At 40.2% G+C, this 17,876-nt stretch overlaps 3 protein-coding genes across 3 annotated transcripts; 1 reads left to right on the forward strand and 2 right to left on the reverse strand.

The window, feature by feature from the left end:
* The first annotated feature begins 1,697 nt into the window (after positions 1-1,697).
* Positions 1,698-8,952, forward strand: adnp2b (ADNP homeobox 2b). The gene is made up of 4 exons (XM_010753336.3): positions 1,698-2,021; positions 2,899-3,011; positions 4,887-4,991; positions 5,111-8,952. The coding sequence occupies exons 2-4, from the start codon at positions 2,904-2,906 to the stop codon at positions 7,799-7,801; spliced, it is 2,904 nt and encodes a 967-aa protein (XP_010751638.2). The 5' UTR covers positions 1,698-2,021; positions 2,899-2,903; the 3' UTR covers positions 7,802-8,952.
* Positions 8,658-12,220, reverse strand: ggcta (gamma-glutamylcyclotransferase a). Its single transcript, XM_010753337.3, has 4 exons — positions 11,907-12,220; positions 10,140-10,285; positions 9,913-10,045; positions 8,658-9,801 (listed from the first exon to the last, which is right to left on the reverse strand). The coding sequence occupies exons 1-4, from the start codon at positions 12,024-12,026 to the stop codon at positions 9,676-9,678; spliced, it is 525 nt and encodes a 174-aa protein (XP_010751639.1). The 5' UTR covers positions 12,027-12,220; the 3' UTR covers positions 8,658-9,675.
* Positions 12,221-13,195: 975 nt separating this feature from the next.
* snrpd1 (small nuclear ribonucleoprotein D1 polypeptide) lies at positions 13,196-16,288 on the reverse strand. The gene is made up of 4 exons (XM_010753338.3): positions 16,134-16,288; positions 15,426-15,502; positions 14,376-14,567; positions 13,196-13,434 (listed from the first exon to the last, which is right to left on the reverse strand). The coding sequence occupies exons 1-4, from the start codon at positions 16,145-16,147 to the stop codon at positions 13,358-13,360; spliced, it is 360 nt and encodes a 119-aa protein (XP_010751640.1). The 5' UTR covers positions 16,148-16,288; the 3' UTR covers positions 13,196-13,357.
* Positions 16,289-17,876: the final 1,588 nt, after the last annotated feature.

Genomic DNA, 17,876 nt, shown 5'->3' on the forward strand with positions numbered 1-17,876 from the left:
TATTTAGATATTTAAATTTTACCAGTGGCAAATAGCTGCAGCCATTGCTCACTGAGCATCAGTTCATTAGAACATCAATGAGAGAAGATTAATATATATGTCTGATGTGGAGCTTCAAAATAAATCAGTCACGGAAGCATTTCCTTGGTGTTTTAAGTGACAAAGGACCAAATGAAGAGAAACAATGCTCTTAGAAGAGCCATTATAGCTCCAATTAAATGGCTCATCTTAAGGTGTTTATTACAGGTGAGGCCTTTTAATTAAATTCAAGATGAATAGTCAGTCAACTTGTTACTCACTGCATGTCAGCATAGCCAGAAAAGATGTGGTCATGTATTTGATAGTGGTGGTGATTAAAAACATAGCAGACAAGTTATTAATTTGCCAGGAAGCACACACTCACACACAATCACACACAAGTAGAAGGTTACAATTGCAATTACACAAAGATTAGAGATTTGGTGGCTCAATGATTGGTTTAATTGAATAATCTTGTATTGGTTTGACAATATCCCTGTCTGTTTCTTCTCTACTTTGAGTTTGAGTCTAACTCAGGTGTCTTAGCTTTGGGATGTGACTGCTTCTCAATGCAATCTGCTGCAGCACAGCCATCATGGATGAAAACGCTTCACACTGTCTCTTATGTTGTTCCTCTGTTTACCCAGATAATGATATCCTGGATTGCATTTCCTGACCAAAGAGCACAATGGTAGCCTAATACAAATTTTGTATTAGGCGGTTAAATCCTTCTAGCGCCAAACTGCTTCATGTTACAAAATTTCGAAAAACATTTCAAGATTTGACAGATGAAGAAAGTATGTCATCAAAGTAGTCACTTATGACAGAATTGTAATGGCTAGCTACATAAACGGTTGCAGATAAATAACTGTATCAACATCCGGGCTCATCGCATTATGTTATAGCTAATCAAATGATTCAGTAGATAGGTAATGCAAGAAATTGTAGTTGACGAATTCACAGCGAAGAAGCTTTGCACTGGAGTAACATCGCAAATGTCGGTTTGTCTCCAAACAAACTGACCTTTGTTCGCAAAGGTTTAACGGATGGGCCATAATTTAGTCGGTGGCTAGGGTTACACTCAATGTGTGCGAGAGCGAACATGTTTGCAAGATGGTAGGTGTGAGAAGGCCAAATACACAACTAAACACTTTAACGAGTGAGCGTCGCTATATGCCTAAAATCTTAAAAATGTAGTTTCGATATTGACATAAACATGCGTGGGTAGCTAGCTATTTAGTTGTTTGAACATCTTTAAAAAGTGCTAACATTAGATGCTATGCTAACTAAAAGACATCCAGCCAATCAGTTTCACTTCCTCTCCCATCAAAATGGAGCCCCCCACTTTAATTGGGTAAAAATAGTAGCATGATATGACGTCACAACACAAGGACCACCCATTTAGCTCACTTTCTCGACATCTCATTGGTTAGCCTTAGTCATGTACCACGTGACTGCCACTGGGTGTCGCAGTAAGCCACGCCCCCCGACATAGCTATCTGTTGTGGGGCACAAAAAGTCCAATTAACAAGTCAGTTATTACATGAAATCCAATGAGATAATCACCAATCCATCACCCAGGCAGCCTGTGACAATGGCTCACAGTCTTAATGGAAGAATAAAAAGTTTTTTAGTTTCTAGGCTGAGAAGTCTCCCATTGGTCAGACTGTGCAGTATGCAAATGAGGGCAGCTACGTCAGATCCTGAACTTGAGCGCCATTTTTTCCTCAATAGGGGGAAGAAAGGGACAAAAGCTGGACCAGAAATAACTTCTCTGTGGAAGAGGCTCGCAGACAACATCTCTCACGTTTGACCGCGGTCTTCACACAGCTGTGTGCGTGGACGGAGGATGCTGCTCGGATGAGTGTTTGTGTGCAGCGGCGGGGGCAGACGCAGCTTACCGACACACACAGCTGAGGGCCGGTGCAAGTGGAAAACGTTAGCCCTCTCGCGGAGGTGGCACAGCGACAACTAACGTTAACCGACGCTGATATCTGGACGAGGTAAATATCCGAGAGGAGGCTGCGGGCATCCTCAAGTCTGGAGAAGCGGCGTGGCCGGCTTATTGACCCGGCTTATCGCTGTCAGCGTGCTACCAGGAGCTTTTTAATGAGTCTAGTGTGGGCAGCACACATGCACATGTACATGCACATGCACAGACGCAGCAGTGTTAGCATGGGTGTCATTTGTGTGAAGGGACAGGTTTTTTAGTTTGGAGGTGGTTAAGATGCAAAATGCACACTTTAAACTCTCAAAGTTTTAGGGGCTGGTAATCATAAATTATTTATACAAAGACTGACAGTGTGAGCTACAACAGTTGAGCCAGCTGTTGCACAGTAACTGTTGTTATTTATGCGTGTTAACAAACATGATATTCATGTAGTTTATTTATTCATTCAAGTGTCTTTAAGTCACCTATGTTTAGGTGTTTATGCTGCGTTTTACTGTTACTACGTCATTCTGCACACAGCCTATTCATCATTTTAATCTTTATGCAAGTTTTACACTTGTAAAATGACACACCACCTGTGTTTATAATATCTCAAAAGTATTAAATGATTGTTGTAATATATGCTGTGCTCATTCTGACCACAGCTTTGATTACCATGCCTGTTTGTCATTTTTCCCAATATGTGCTATTTTTTTTTTTTTTTATATATACAGCTTCTGGTCAGCAAACAACCACTCATTTGGGGCAGGAGTAAAAAGTGGAAAATATTTAAAGTATTTTATACTTAAATAGTGGTTACTTTCCAGGCTGTGATGTTGACTTTGAACATACTCTAAACAAAAATGTAGTTCAATGAGATTCTCCATAGCTTCAGAACTGTTTGTGTTGATGCTCCATAACATTGGAACTTTCTTCCTTTTCCTCCTGAGGAATAATGTATCAGGTTCCAGTTGGAAATATCGAGAAGATACGAAAGGCACGTAAGGCTGTGAAAAGCATCTTGAGCGAGATCGGTCTGGAAGACTGCCAAAACCTGCTGAAGGTATGTCAAGACGTTTTTTTAAGATGCGGGTCGGACCAAAGGCTACTATACTGTATAAGTGTAATTAACAGTTCATATGAGGAAGAGTTGACTTAAAATAAACCCACTATGTTTGTTTAGCTCAGTTGGTAGAGCATCCAGCCCATGTACAAAGGCTCAGCTCAGGGTTCAAATCCAACCTGTGGCTCTTTCCCGCATGTCATTCTCCATCTCTCTCTCCCCACATTTCTGTCACTGTTCAAGCTGTCTCTGTCAAATTACCAAAAGCTCAAAAAGGCCATAAAATAAAATAAACCCACTATGTTAATAAGCCATTTACAGTTTTATTTCTCAGTTTTTTTGCCTTTTCATAAAAAAGTTACACGCACTATGCTCATTGTTGTGTATGCGCAGTCTCTTTGTGTTGTTTAATGTCCAAAAGCTTCCCCTCTGTGCTTGAGCCAATAGTCAAACCATCATTAGTATGCAAATCATGGGGAAAAAACTACAGACCCACAGTGTGTCACCCAATCTTGTAATACTGGAGAAATGCATTTTATTTTTTTACACGTCATCAATCTTTAACTGGTCACTTCAGTCCTGTTTCCATATTGTGTCGATTTGTGCAATTAATGCAGATTCATGTGATCAACATTATGCTAGATGCATCATTTAAAATCATATAATTGAGTTTATGTTGAATTGTGTTTTGTTAAAGTTTGGCATTAAACATTTAAAACAGCCATCTTTAAACCAAATTAAAATCAGATTTGAATGTGATATGATGATTGTCACATTGGAAGAATGACATTCAGAGGGTTTTTTTTTTTTTTTTTTTTTTTTTGCCATTGGTTGTTATGGCAACAAGTAGGGTTGGACAAAATGATGTCATGTCTACTGATTTTCTGTGATATTGGGATAATGTTGCAAATCATTGAGCAGGACTCCTTCATGGCTATGTTTGAGATACAGGATGATTTTCATCAGTGTGATGACATATCTTGATTGGTCAGATATTTTCATATATTTGAATATTTATAAATATTTTCCTACAACTCTCATTCAGACACATTGACCACAGCAGTGCTTTGTTCCTTTGCACAAATGAAATGCCTCAGTATCAAACCATTTTTTTTGTTTGATCAAGATTGCAGAGATTTTACGCCTGATGTGCATGATTTTAGAATTTAAATTTAAAACACTTGTGTCAACAATTTCTCAGCGACGCTGCATGTATGAGCACACAGGTTTTACACAGAGGTGAAAATGAACTACATGCATCTTGTGTGACTTCTACTTTTAAGAAAGTATCATTTATCTGATGGTTGTAATTTTTTAGGTTTAAATTTGGATTTTAGATCCATCTAGACCTAATACAGTTAATCCCACCTTCATGAAGATTTCGGTTGATCTGTTTATTCAACTTAAAGGTAATTTTGGATGCTGTTGAGTAGTTTTGCAGTTTAAAGAGAGGTGCTTTTAATTGGTAACTCTACCCTCACCAGCATAAATGGTATATAAATATAAATATTAGAAACATCTCTCAGAATAATGTAGTATAGCCTGCAGCCTCCAGAATGACCGAGTTGAATGCACTGAAAAAACGCTCATGTAGGTATGACATGTTGCAGGGCTTTTAAATTATATTGCATTGGTTTAGCTATGTGTACATTATAAACTGGCAAGAGCAGGGTTGATTAATTCATACTGTATGAGGCCTTTCTATTGTTTATTGTCCGTTCTTGGCAGAATTGGTTACTTATTTTGCACAATCAGTACTTCATGATGGAGAATCCTTATTTATTTACCCAGAAAAGACTTTGAAAAAGACTGTGGCGCTGTTTCCAATAGTTAAAATTTGTTTGTTTGTTTGTTTGTTTGTTGTTTACTCCGCAGGATCTCAATGAAAAGTCTGAAAAAAATTCAGATGAAGAAGATGTCTTTCAGGAAACACAGTGGGTCGACTTCACACATGGATACCACGGCAGGCAACAGAAAAAGGTGAATATGACACTTAACTCCTGTTGACAACTTTTAACAATAATCACCTATCAACAAAAATAATTTGATAGTTTGTTTTTCATCAAACAAGTTAACTGAAATACCTTTTTTCTTTTCAGTGGCCTTATCGGTCTCGAACTCTGTGCTGTAACCTGTGCAAGTACTCTTCACATAACATCTACAACTTCAGGAGCCATGTCTCTCGCTGCCATGGATACGTGCAGTCATTCTGTGCGCTGGCAACCTGTTCTCAGTGCCTCTTCATTGGCCACCCCAAGGTTGTCAAGAAGCACATGCTGTTCTTCCATGCCAAACTTACCCCCTCTATACAACCTCCAAGGGAAGGGCCTCTGCCCACTCATCGCGGAAATGAGAGGTATCAGTGTCGCAGATGTGGATTTCCAGCCTCTTCTATCTTCGCGATGAAGAAGCACATCATTCTCAAGCACCTGGACAGTTTGGCAGAGCAGTATATTGGTTACAGGTTACACATTCAAGGCACCACATCTCTAAAGATCTACTGCTGCAAGGTGTGTAGGGTGAACACTGGAACCCTTGACCAAATGTTGCATCACATGCTGGTTGAGCCATCGCATTATTCAGTCAGCACACAAGTCCAGAGTATGATTTATGAGAACAAGAACTACGCCATTAAAACGACTCCCAATGGGAATAGCCTGTTTGTGACATTCCCAAACATTGCTCCTAAACCACAGCAACCTCAAATGTTCAACAGTAAGTCCTTGGTTTTACCAAGTAATGGCCAGCCTGCTGGGACTGTGGTGACTTTACAGCAGTTACAAGGAACTACAAATAGTGCTACTCTGATCTGTACCCCTGGAACCAACCAAGCTTTTCTTCCTCCTCAAGCATCGGCACTTGTGCAGCTAGCTAGTGCCGAGGCTAAAGGTTTGCTTCAGCCCGGTGCCACGATAGCCCTCCGAAGTGCTTTGCCCCAAGGACCGTCTATGGTCCAGCTTCCAACGATGTCTAATGTGTCACTGAAACAGGCACCGATAGCTGTAACTCCTGCTTCTGCTCAACCACAACAGACTCCACAAGCGCAGCAAATTCTTCTTCCATCAGGACTACAGGCCAGCGTGGCAGCTGGACCTGGAACTATATCTAAACCTGCTGTGGTTACACAAAATGCATCAACGAATCAGATCGCCCTACAAGGTACCATGCTGACTTCACAGTCTCTGCTGAGTCACCTGATCCCGACTGGCAACAAGTTGAACGGCATGCCCACATACACTTTTGCTCCCTTGCAAGTGGCAATGCCTGTCTCTCAGAGCACAAGTACCCCTCTCAAGAATGTTGAGCAAACAAGTAAGTCCTCACCACAAACTAAGAAATGGATTACTTGTCCCCTCTGCAATGAACTTTTCCCTTCCAATGTCTTTGACATGCATACAGAGGTCGCTCACCAGACAAAATCCAACTCAAACAAGTCAGAAAGTGTGGCAGCGCGAGCAGCATTCTTGAAGAAAATGCCCGACAAAACTGTCAAATGTCTAACATGCAAAATTCTACTGTCAGAAAAAAGTGTCTTCCAACACCTGCTGCACGGCCTGAATTGTTTGTACTGCTCAGCTTTGTTCTTTTCCATCAAACAGCTTGCCGAGCACGTAAAGCAGCACAATCCCACGAGCAAGGCATACTGTGATTTTCTGAGACAGAAGTACAGGGTCTACTCAAAAGGTGTTGGAGGAATCCTATTCCCTTACTTTGACGTCAACACCACCGCACCAAAAGAGGTACTAGGAGAGACCGAGGTCAATCTCGCACTGGTCACAAATTCCCTCGACCTGATCTTCTTTAAGTTGCAGCCCAGCAGCCAGCCAGAAATCTGCCCAGCACCTGTGAAAATCAACAGTTCATATTGTCCCTTCTGTGACGAAAAGTTCCCGAATGAATCCAAACACCTTCAGCACCTGAAACAAAAACACTTTGTAGCACCCACCATTCATGCCATCCTCAAGACTGAGGCTTTCAAGTGCATATACTGCAATGGCGTGTACACGGGGATGGTCACCCAGCACGCGGTGATGCTCCACATTCAGAGATGTCGGTGTTCACCAAAACAACCGCAGCCCCCCCCTAAAGTTTCAGCAGCACCGCAGCAGCAGCCCCCAAAAGCAGCTCAACAGATCAGTCAGCCATCCGGACTCTACTTTCTTCAAGTGCCACAAGGGCTGACTATGAAACAAACTTTAGCTCCGGCTCGTGTAATTCAAGCTGCACCCACTGCAGGGCCTTCAGAATCAGAAGCAGAGGTGCAGTCAAAGAAGAGGCTCGAGGCTGCATGGAGGGAAGTCATGGAGGCCAACAAGCGAGAGCGAGAGCACAAGGCGGCCATGCGTAGGAAGCGAGAGCAAGAAAAGTTCTTGCCCCCACCAGAGCCTGTGATTCAGAGCGACCCTGCGGTGAAGCTTCTGTTGGAGCCCACCCCGGTGGAGCGCCGCTGCAGCGAGGAGCGCAGAGACTTCATATCCAAATACTTCAACCTGAACCCGTACGCGACCAAAGCCGAGACTGACGAGCTGTGCAAGAGGCTGTCCCTCACCAAAGCAGAGTTGGCAGCCCTATTCAGCAAGAAGCGAAGCAAGTGCATGAAGAGTCTCAAGAGGAGCAGGACTGCCATTTTCCTCGGCTTCAACATGACAGAAATGAGCAAAGTTAAGCACAATCTCCTCATCCCAGAACAGAAGGCTGCCGATACCGCAGAGCAGCCGCCCACTGATTCAACAGAGCAGATGGAACATAGTGCGGATGGACCGGAACCGATGGATGAAAGTGGAAATTAGAAAGTTACAGATGTGGAACAGGTGGAGCACATGGAATGAAAACAGAACAACCTGAAACAACGAATAATACAGATGTCCCTGATTTAAAAAAAAAAACAAAAAACAACAAGAATTAAACAGATACTGTAATGATGGCCTTTTGTGTTTACAGTTACTAGAGAGGTTCATCATGTAGTCCATAAAATATATTTCCTAACATACCTGTGAGCAAGGGCAGTTTCTTAATGTAGCCTTCATTAATAGTGCTTCGTTTGACTTCAGTATGTTGTCAGTGGTTCATATCCTAATTTCCACATAAACGCAGAGCCATGTTGTGATGCTCCTTTTTAGTACATAATAATGAAATGATATATAGAGATATTATGGCGTCAGACTGTTGAGCTGCAACAGTGTTTAGCTGGTTACAATCAATCAACAATGGCTACTGACTTCATCTTAAGCACTGGTTTGCTCTCAGTAGCTGCTTTCTTTCTCCCTTTATTTATGCTCATTTGTACAAAATTGCGACTCCATCAATGCTCATCTGCTAATATCAAGACTTAAGTGCACACTTCAACATAGATTTGATTTATTAGTTTATATTCTTTTACTTAATAAATGGACCTATTGAGTCACGTACACAGTTTTGTTACTTTCATGTGTGTGTTTTTTTTTTTAAACTTCTTCCCACCTTCATATTTAAACAGCTTAACAGGGAAATGTTTATCGGACACAAAGTTTTACAGACAGTTTAGGTGTATGTTAATCTTGCAGTTTTAAAGCCAAATTCTTAAGAATGTACAAATGTTTTAGCTGTCGGGTTTTCCGAATTCCCAGAGTTGCTGAACACTTGGTTACTAAATCTCTGACCATGTTGTTTGCATGAGCTTTTGTTTTATTGTCAGATGAAATTATAATTTGTGCCATTGTGAAGTCTACATATTTGCATAGACTTGTGGAAATTAACCTAGAGGTGATTCAACATGAGCATAAAACATGTTATTGGATGTACAACATGCAGTATATCTTCTGTTCTCCTGACGGCTGTTTCTTTTGTACTATACATGTATTTTCTATAATTCCTAGAGGATCCAAAATGTTGGGAGAAGTACAAATTCTCATTCTGTCAAATGCCACTGTGTTGTAAAAAAAAATAAAGTGGTTTCCTTTTACGTAAATGACTCATTTTTTATTTTTCATTTCGTAATAAAGAATCTAATTTTAACTCAAACCGTGTAAATCCACCACAAGATATGTTTGTTTCTTCATATGTAATTGTCCAAACTTCAGGCCACTCATTCTTCATTTGGAGTAGAACATAATGGCTAAAGTCACAATAAAGGCAGTGTATTAAAAGTCTTGAAGGTGTTTCATCAGTGTTTAATATTCCCTTCAAATCCAGTACTCCCCTCATAAATACTGGAAATGAACAATTTTCTGTCTTGCCAGATGCAATTCAGTATTCTGCTGTGACCGGTCTGAATTTAAACACATTTGTCAATATGCTTCTCACTCTATTGGTCATTAGCAGTTTGAAATAAAAGTTGAGTTTAACTTCTGACCACAAGATGATGGCATTTCACTCAACTGAGGAAGGAAATCTTGAGGCGCAATCTTCATCCTTCATCCACATTACATATTATATTACTGTGCTACTGAAATTTAAAGATTACAGTAATAAAGACAGAAATGTGGTCTGAAACTTCAGGAACTAGTGCTAGTAAATGAACTGTAAGATGTTTTTTTCGGGAGATCGATCTACTTAGCAACTTGACAACACAAGATAACCCACAAGATCCATTTTGTTTTTGCTCTTGATGCCTATAGACCTTGTGGTGAGCATGCGCTTGTCAACTAATGTTTTCAAAGTCAAGAAGGCGAACTTTCAGCAGTCTCTACTTCATAACTGTTCTGATCTGATCAAGGATTGTGGGGCCGTTGTAGTTGTTGGTCTGAATTGCCTCCAGGCTCTTGAGGTACTCTACCGGCAGTCCGTTCTGCTCTGCACCCAGACACACCACCTTATGAAACACAGAGACAGAGATTAGCCACGAATCATCAGACGAAACAAGTTGTTTCTCTATAAGTAAGTTAGTGTGTCATGTATTGCATCTTTCAGTGTTTTTGTTTACCTGTTTATACTGAGGAGAGGGAGGACAGGCGTGGAAGTTGTTCATCTGATAAGTCCTGCAGCGCATCAGTCCTTTATCGGTCTCCACTGAAACCTCCAGAGGAGAGTACTTCCCCTGGCACACCCCTTCTTGGCTGAGGACATAAAAAGAAGATCCACGCTGTGTTGGTTAGAATGACAAATATTAACTGCTGAACTGATTAACAGTGGTGCGTTTATGTGTCTCACTTGTCCAGGCTCCCAAGGTTTTCGTTGCTCAGAGTCCAGATAACCCCCCACACCTCTGCCCCTGGATGGGACTCTATGGTGGCCACTCCGCCATGCCAAGTGCTGTGCGCATGTTTCTCCCACAGGCCAAAGTTCAGCTTGTAGTCCTGTACACACACACACACACACACATATACAAATGGGGTGGTGGTGGTGATGGGGGTAGGGGATACAGAACAATGGGCAGTGAACAGTGAAGAGGCACCTTGCATTTTAGACAAAATGCCTTTTATTTCACTGTGATGTGAAGAGTGTTTGTGTTCTCAGCATGTTTGCTGTTGGTGACCACAACGAGGCCGGGCCACACACAGTACACTCCGGCCCTGTTGTTACAGCTGGTTCTTTGGTCTGGGTGAGAACATAACGGACGAGGTCGCCAAATCACTTGTGGGGCACCATGAAGAACATTGTTAGGCTACTCACTAAGAAGCAGAGGTGTTAATATATATGTGTTGTTGCCATCATCGCTGGCCTTTGCTCCGTGACTTATTAACTATCACACAGACTGTTTGGGTTTGAATATGACACGTGATCATGTAAATTAAGATATAAACTAGAGTGTGGTGGAAATTTGTTTACGTTGTCCAGGTCCAGTGTGGGTTAGGGGGTATATTCATTCTGCTGATGTTCATACCTATGATCAAGAACTACATGACGGACATGCAGATGTTTTATTCTGAGCTGAGGTGACTTGATGCTGTGTAACATTCAACTGTGTTCAAATAAATGACTGACAGGATGTAAAAACTGTAACTAGATAGAACTGAGTAACAAAGTAATTTTTGATTTGACTAAAGGCGATTTGTGTTGCGTTTAATGACACTAAATGACACTTATTTCATGAATAATCTTTATAAACGGTGCTAAAAATATATGAATGTCGTTCCCATACGTTCCCCCATTACCACCTGTGAATGTATAAAAAGAACAGCGTCAAAGACTTTTTATAATAACTTATTGTTACTGTAGTAACAAATCTATTAATTACATTGTTACACTGTTAACTTTATAGCTTACAGCTGTTACTTAGGTGTCAACCAAGAGTTGGTGTAGTAAAATAATGTCTGGTATCACTCCGGCTGTTATTCATATAAGCGGGGAGTTCTTCTTATAACTTTCAACCTTTGTCAGGTTGGCAAGTGAACTTCAGCTGCCTCATAATCAAGTATGAAGCCTCATGGTCACACTTGGTGCACAGCAGCAACTGTATAAATGTTACAATATTTCACTCTTTGTCAGACACTCTCACTCTCTGACCTTTCAGTTGAAATATTTATAACCTGGTATTCTCTGTGATATTCTTTATGACGATGTTCTCAGAAATCACAGTTATGTATGTATGTATATTGTCTTTTTTATTCTTAATAAATCAACAACAAAGACAATACTGAGTAACCATGGTTAATTGTTCATCTCCCACTGGAATCTCCTCTACAATTGTAACATATATTATAAATTATAACTTTCTTAACCCTCTCTGACTATGTACATTTATGTGAACACAGAGTCAGTTCATCCTAAGGTGAACAACTGTGTTCATACCGTTGGTTAATTGACACAGTTAATTAATAATGAGCGTTATAGCCAATTGTGATTTACGGACAGTGCCGGTCTGCACATAGAGGATGTTCAGGAGAGAAGATACAGAGAAGTGACCTTAACATGATATTTTAACAGCACATTTATATTTAAATAGTTCATAAGGAGAGCTACAGCCCGGTGTGTTACCTTCAGTCGACCTGTAGTGAAAAATATCGCGGTGGGGTTTGCCAGCTGCAATCTCTCCTTCAACAAGTTGCTCCCAAAAGCGAAATACATGAAGCGACCATTGACAGCAGCAGTAGACATCTCTTTATTTATCTCAGTGGATCCTGCCGGCTGGATGAGACATACGAGCTCCAGCTAAAGTTAGATATTTACGTCAGTGTCTGGATGCTCTCCAGAGGTTTGTTCTTCGTCTCACCTGCGTCCAGGTAGAAACTCTCCGGCAGACTGTCAGGTGCAAACGAATGGCTCGTTAGTGAGCATGCGCACTGGCTGTCACTCGTGTTGGCGGAAACATAGACATATATGGGCGGAAACAGTTTTTGAGAGCATGAAATTATTTACATACCAAGTATTTTGTCTATTATAAATATAATATGCAGAGTGAAGAAATAAACATTTAACGCTGCGAATTTTTATTTTTTTTAATTATGTATTTTAAGTTAAATGTTCACCTGGGTCCGTTTTATTCACTTCCGGGTGAGTTGAATCTCTTTGGCGGGCTCTTCTGGACGCCTCGTGCCAACACAACAAAACTAAACATGGACAGAACAAAATATTCTTCCTTCCCTTAAACTTTACTGTATTTATACACTCTGATAATAAATTAATAAAATTAGATAACGACTCGGGTTAATAGGCTCGCTTTCTTCAGTATTCATTAAACCTGCTGTCTGCAACACGCCTCAAACATTTTGACAGATGTTCACCTGTTCATCTGTGTCACAGTGTTTGTGTAAACAGTCAGAGAGCTTGAAACTAAACTTGAAACTTTATGGTGTGTTCAATCACACAAAATGTATATAAATCTATTCACAGAAATTTATTTTTTACCAAACCGCAGGTCTCATAGCTCTCATAGATACAAACACATTAAGGGGGGCAAAATGAGTTCTCGTAATCTACTCCTGTATGTAATTCGACATCTTATACTAAGACATTTGTAAATTATTGTGCATGTTCCCCCATAAATGTATATAAAAATAACGATTTATCATGTAGAGATTTTGTGCTATGTGACCTAGTCTCTAGTCTTATCATTTGCCTTATGTGTGGACCATTTCAATCTGTGTGACATCTTCCTTTCCATTTTTTTTTTTCAAACACAGTAATTTCAGTTGATCTTCTTTCTAATCTTCACAGACTTTATTAGCCTTGTAATGAAAACATCAAGTGTACAAACGATAAACAAAACAAATCCTCTTGCAATAATGAGGATTTGCAATAATCCTGCAATAATGCACAGAGTCAAGTTTATCCTCTTAATTCAAGGATTTTAATGTACAAAAAAAAGGAAAATCAAAACTTGGAACAAAAACACATGGAAATTCACAAAATCCTCTGAGAAAAAAAAAAAAAGAAAAAATCCTGTACAAACAGTGGGGGTGGGGGCCAGCAAATGTACGACTCTGCGATCATCTCCTTGGGCCGCCCCGACCTCGTCCTCTTCCTCTGCCACGTCCTCGTCCTCTGCCTCGTCCCCTTCCAGCCACTGAGAAGACAGACAAGTGACAGTCAGTGACACGTACCAGCATATCCACTAAAGTCATGTGGCCCAATTAACAATTAGACCAGCTTTAAACAATTTCCCTACGGGGATTAATAAAGTACTTCTGATTATGATTAACCTACATGTGAATAACAAGAGTGTATAAGACAGATCAAAACACTCTGACCAAAACCAAGCTGCATGTATCTTAAACAACCTGCATCACTGTCACCAGCTTCCTGTCTCACATCAAAAATGTACTGTTACTGTTTTGTCTTTTTAAAATAAAACAAAACATACCCAATCTTTTTGGAAATATGTCACCAACAATAATTCATCAATTGCATTTGAAAAGTTAGCATTACTATCAGGACAATGATCCATTTCACAGCCAAATGTCCAATGTATATCAGCAAACCAGATCAACTTGTGAGTGACATCTACCTAGTTGGGTTTCAGAGCAGCGTTATTTTCCTAGCATTTCATGGATGGTTGACAAAACATTAGAAACGCCTTAAGCACAATACAATACACAGCAACTTAAAAAACAAAACACTGTAGTACGCAACATCAATGCATAAATAATGTTACTGGTTTTGCCCCAAAGTCAAATATGTGCATTATTTCTAAGTCCTAGTGATAAAGGAAACAAAGTGGTGATAAAGTGGAGGAGGGGCATTGTTTCAGTCAGCACGACTGTGAAGAAGACTGCTGGGAATTGTTGAATCTGAATAATATTAGAAAGAGAACGGTCTATATGGAAAGTGTCAGGACACAATATGGAAAAATAAACGCGTTACAGTATAAAAAAAAACTTAATTTAATGACGGTTATAGTCAGATTATAGTTAACCAACAAAACAGGCAGACACGCATCATGTCCACTGTGTTGTATTATTGTCATCGATTTCCTAACCCTCTTGAGGAAGTCTCGACATGTCTCACCTGCTTCTCTCTTCTTGGACTTGATCTTTGGCTCAATGTCAACCAGCAAAGTGTCCAACGGGAGGCTGTCGGGAAGGATAAAGTAGCGAATGTTGTTGCCACGGATACTCAGAGATTCCAGCTGAGTGGGCTCCCTGTTTTTTAGGGTCATTTTCACCGCCTTCAGGTGGGTGTTCATGCTGACATCGACGCCTACATGAGAAGAGAAAGGAAACTGGTGAACACAGACAACTCAACATCCAATCTAATTTACAAAGCTGGGAGGGAACTGGGACCAAAAAGCGACAGTCCATACCAAGCCGTCTAAATCTAAAAAAACATCAATCACCAGCAATCAGAGCTGCAAAAGGAATGAGCCTTTCAGCCAGAGAAGGAAGCAGATCACTGCTTTGCATCCTGGAATTACTAGATTTGTTGCCAAACCTCTCTTTGATCAGTCATTATAAATGTCAATAGAGCTGATCACACAGTACAGATCCCGTTATTAAGCTTAGCTTCACAATTTACTATAGTGTAGTGATTTGAAGGACATCTCAGCACAGGAGCCATGTGGTTACAAGACAGCAGGAATAATCTAGAATCAAATAACTTTTTCTCATTCAGCTGTTAAATTTGGGCGGCAGTAGCGCAGTCCATAGAGACTTGGGTGCCCTTGAGCAAGGCAATGAATCCCCCCCACTATTCGCAGGGCGGTGCTCTGGCTGGCCATCACTTCACCGTCTCTCTCCACATTTACATGTCTATAAGCCTTTGTACTTGTACTGTATGTGTGTTTGGGGTTAAAAAATGCATGTAAATAAAAAAAGTGAAAAAAGAATTTCCCCATTGAAGAGATTAATAAAGCATCTCTTCTTCTAAATGTGTATACCTGAGAATCTGCAGAGTAAAATTATATTGTTTGAAATCTAAAAATAGTAAAGAGAACAGACTCCAAAACACCCATCAAGCTACACCAAAACCTTGCAAGACAGTTTCAACAACTGCGCCTTAAAACCTACATGAAGGTAGATTTACATTTTAATGAGCAGCCCCAGTTAGTTCGGCTCTTACCTGTGATGGTGCCGTGGACCTGGGTGCCATTCTTCAGTTCAATGGTAACCGTCTCATGGCTGAGTTTCATCAAAAACCTGCAAGTATCAAACAAAAGTTACAGCGTGAACACATTCTTCCTTCTTGTTCAGCCTTTCACTAACACCACATGAACATTACTGCAGCAGTGAGAGGCGCGTTAGGTTAAAGTTAGCCTGGGGTTAGCCACCTAGCCGACGTGAGCTAACGGCGGCGTAGCCTTCAGCACCAAAACAAAAAAGTTTTCCGACGAGGAGAGCTGAGCCTGCGAGCCCTAACCCACCTGCAACTGTAATTAATTAATACATAAATATATTTCAAGGTTCCTTCTAACAATAATGAACGCGGAGTGAACAGAGAGCAGCCAAACACAGGCAGGGCCTGGAGGTGAGCTAACATTCAGGGTGCGTTTGTTTGTTTGTTAGGGTCAGCCTGCTATAATACATGTGTGACTTTACAGACTGGTTCACTGCTAAATAAGTCACACACTAATACGTGTGTGTGTGTGTGTGTAAACAGGCCCGGCTCCCGGCGGTCATTGTGCCGTCCATTCATTCCGCTCGCAGCTTCCCGCCTCCTCCTCCTTCACAGTCTCTCCGTTTAAATCTAAATCCATCCTTCATCCCCACGTTACTTTCATCGTCTCATATCAAAGCATGACATAAACGACGACTTTTCGCGAACACTCACCTGACTAGTTTCATGGTGGTGACGGACTGTAGAGATAAATCCTCCACTGAAGAAAAAAATTACAGCGATCAGTGAAAACACAGGCCGCCGCTGCTGGGGTACGCTTAACGTTTCGGCCGCGTTGATACGACGTCATCCAATGAGCGACGGCAAAGAGGGGAACGTTGCTAAGAGACGACATCGCCGCCTAACGGTGGAGTAACGGACAGACAGCGAGGGCCGTTAAATGTGTAAACAATACACTTTTATATACGGTTTTAACATTAATATAGATTTTATTTCACTATTTTTAAAACTGTATTACACAATTTCTGTGTCGAAATATAAATAAATAAAGAAACCGGCGCCAGTTTTTGTCATAATAATTGACATTTTTTACCAAAATAATGGTGACTGTGAGGCTGCAGATACAGCTTTCTACATTTAACAACCAATAATAATTATGCATGACCTTTTTTTTTATTATTAATCATAAACACATATAGGCTAATTACCCAGTATATACATAGGTTAATAAGATGAAATAAAAGTTGAATAAAGTAAACATCAAAGTTGTTATAGGCCAGACTTAAAAATGTGATGAAAAATGAATTACATGTGGAGGTCCCTGTTCTGTTTGTCTCTTCTCTCTTCGGCTAAAAAAGACTGAAGACCCCTGGCCTAGTGTATTAAATCATTGCAGGAAACGTCATTAATATACTAGACTTATCCTTTTGTTTTCTTAACATCTCTAAGTGATCTCAAGTTGCCCCATCATTGGGATAACAGCATTTATTATTTTGACATAATAAGATAAATACTAATAATATTAATTAAATTAGCCTGTTATCGCAAGAAAACAGTATAAATAAATTATATTAATGTATGACTGCTTGGGTCTTGTGTAGCTATCAGTGAGGAAGGATCTGCACACTAAATATATAACAGATTTGTGACCATGTACAGTATTTAAAAAAACAAAAGAAAATATCAAACGTGTTTTACTGTGTCTTATTTATATTAATAGTATGTAGACACAGGTGTCAGCAATGATACTAATTAAGGTTCAGTTCCATTCAGGTCCCACAGAGTCAGGGTGCTGCTGTGGTGCATGTTGGAAAGTCTCTGCTGCAATGAATGGAACTGAACCTTAATTAGCATCATTGGAAACACCTGTGTTGATGCTATTTCATGTCAAAATGGCCACTGTGAAAAAGATGTATCTAACAGCTTTGTTGTTCTTAATTTATGGATATATTTCCTTGACAAAGACATTAAATATGAGCAGATCAGTAAGTAAATCAACAAACGCCTGTCATGAGCAGGTAACAACAAAAGCAATATTTGTATTAAATCTATTTCAGATTTCCAACAAATATCTGAATATTTACTTATGGGTCTCGTACGGAAGTAATGCTAATGAATTTCTTTCACCTCAGTGGCTGTGAAATCTTTAATGTGATTATAAATGAGTAAAAACAAACTATGCTTTGTTCAATTTGGAATAAAACCAACATGGACAGTATATGATTAGGATATCACCGTGTCATATTCAGAATGACATTCAGTGTGTATCTGCAGTACTGTACGAGTTCAAATTGAAAATACAGTATGTATGGGAAATACAGATTTTGCTTTAAAACAACAAAGTTGGAGAACAAGTTTACTGGTGTTGTTGTTTCCTCTTGCTGCCAGTAGATGTTGTTAGAGAACCATTTAATGGACTAGTGACTGGAAATCTCTTTCCACTGGTAGTAGAAGTGA

Source organism: Larimichthys crocea, chromosome XIII (assembly GCF_000972845.2).
Source record: "Larimichthys crocea isolate SSNF chromosome XIII, L_crocea_2.0, whole genome shotgun sequence".
Classification (NCBI taxonomy): domain Eukaryota; kingdom Metazoa; phylum Chordata; class Actinopteri; family Sciaenidae; genus Larimichthys; species Larimichthys crocea.

Excerpts from the sequence above, each read along its gene's own strand:
- adnp2b (XM_010753336.3), top strand. The coding sequence starts at position 2,904 with ATGTATCAGGTTCCAGTTGGAAATATCGAGAAGATACGAAAGGCACGT. Across the intron at positions 3,012-4,886 it reads ACTGCCAAAACCTGCTGAAG|GATCTCAATGAAAAGTCTGA; the intron begins GTATGTCAAGAC and ends TTTACTCCGCAG. Across the intron at positions 4,992-5,110 it reads ACGGCAGGCAACAGAAAAAG|TGGCCTTATCGGTCTCGAAC; the intron begins GTGAATATGACA and ends TTTTCTTTTCAG.
- ggcta (XM_010753337.3), bottom strand. The coding sequence starts at position 12,026 with ATGTCTACTGCTGCTGTCAATGGTCGCTTCATGTATTTCGCTTTTGGG. Across the intron at positions 10,286-11,906 it reads TCACTACAGGTCGACTGAAG|GACTACAAGCTGAACTTTGG; the intron begins GTAACACACCGG and ends GTGTGTGTACAG. Across the intron at positions 9,802-9,912 it reads CCTCTCCTCAGTATAAACAG|GTGGTGTGTCTGGGTGCAGA; the intron begins GTAAACAAAAAC and ends GTGTTTCATAAG.
- snrpd1 (XM_010753338.3), bottom strand. Across the intron at positions 14,568-15,425 it reads GGTCCACGGCACCATCACAG|GCGTCGATGTCAGCATGAAC; the intron begins GTAAGAGCCGAA and ends CTTCTCATGTAG. Across the intron at positions 13,435-14,375 it reads GTCCAAGAAGAGAGAAGCAG|TGGCTGGAAGGGGACGAGGC; the intron begins GTGAGACATGTC and ends CTGTCTTCTCAG.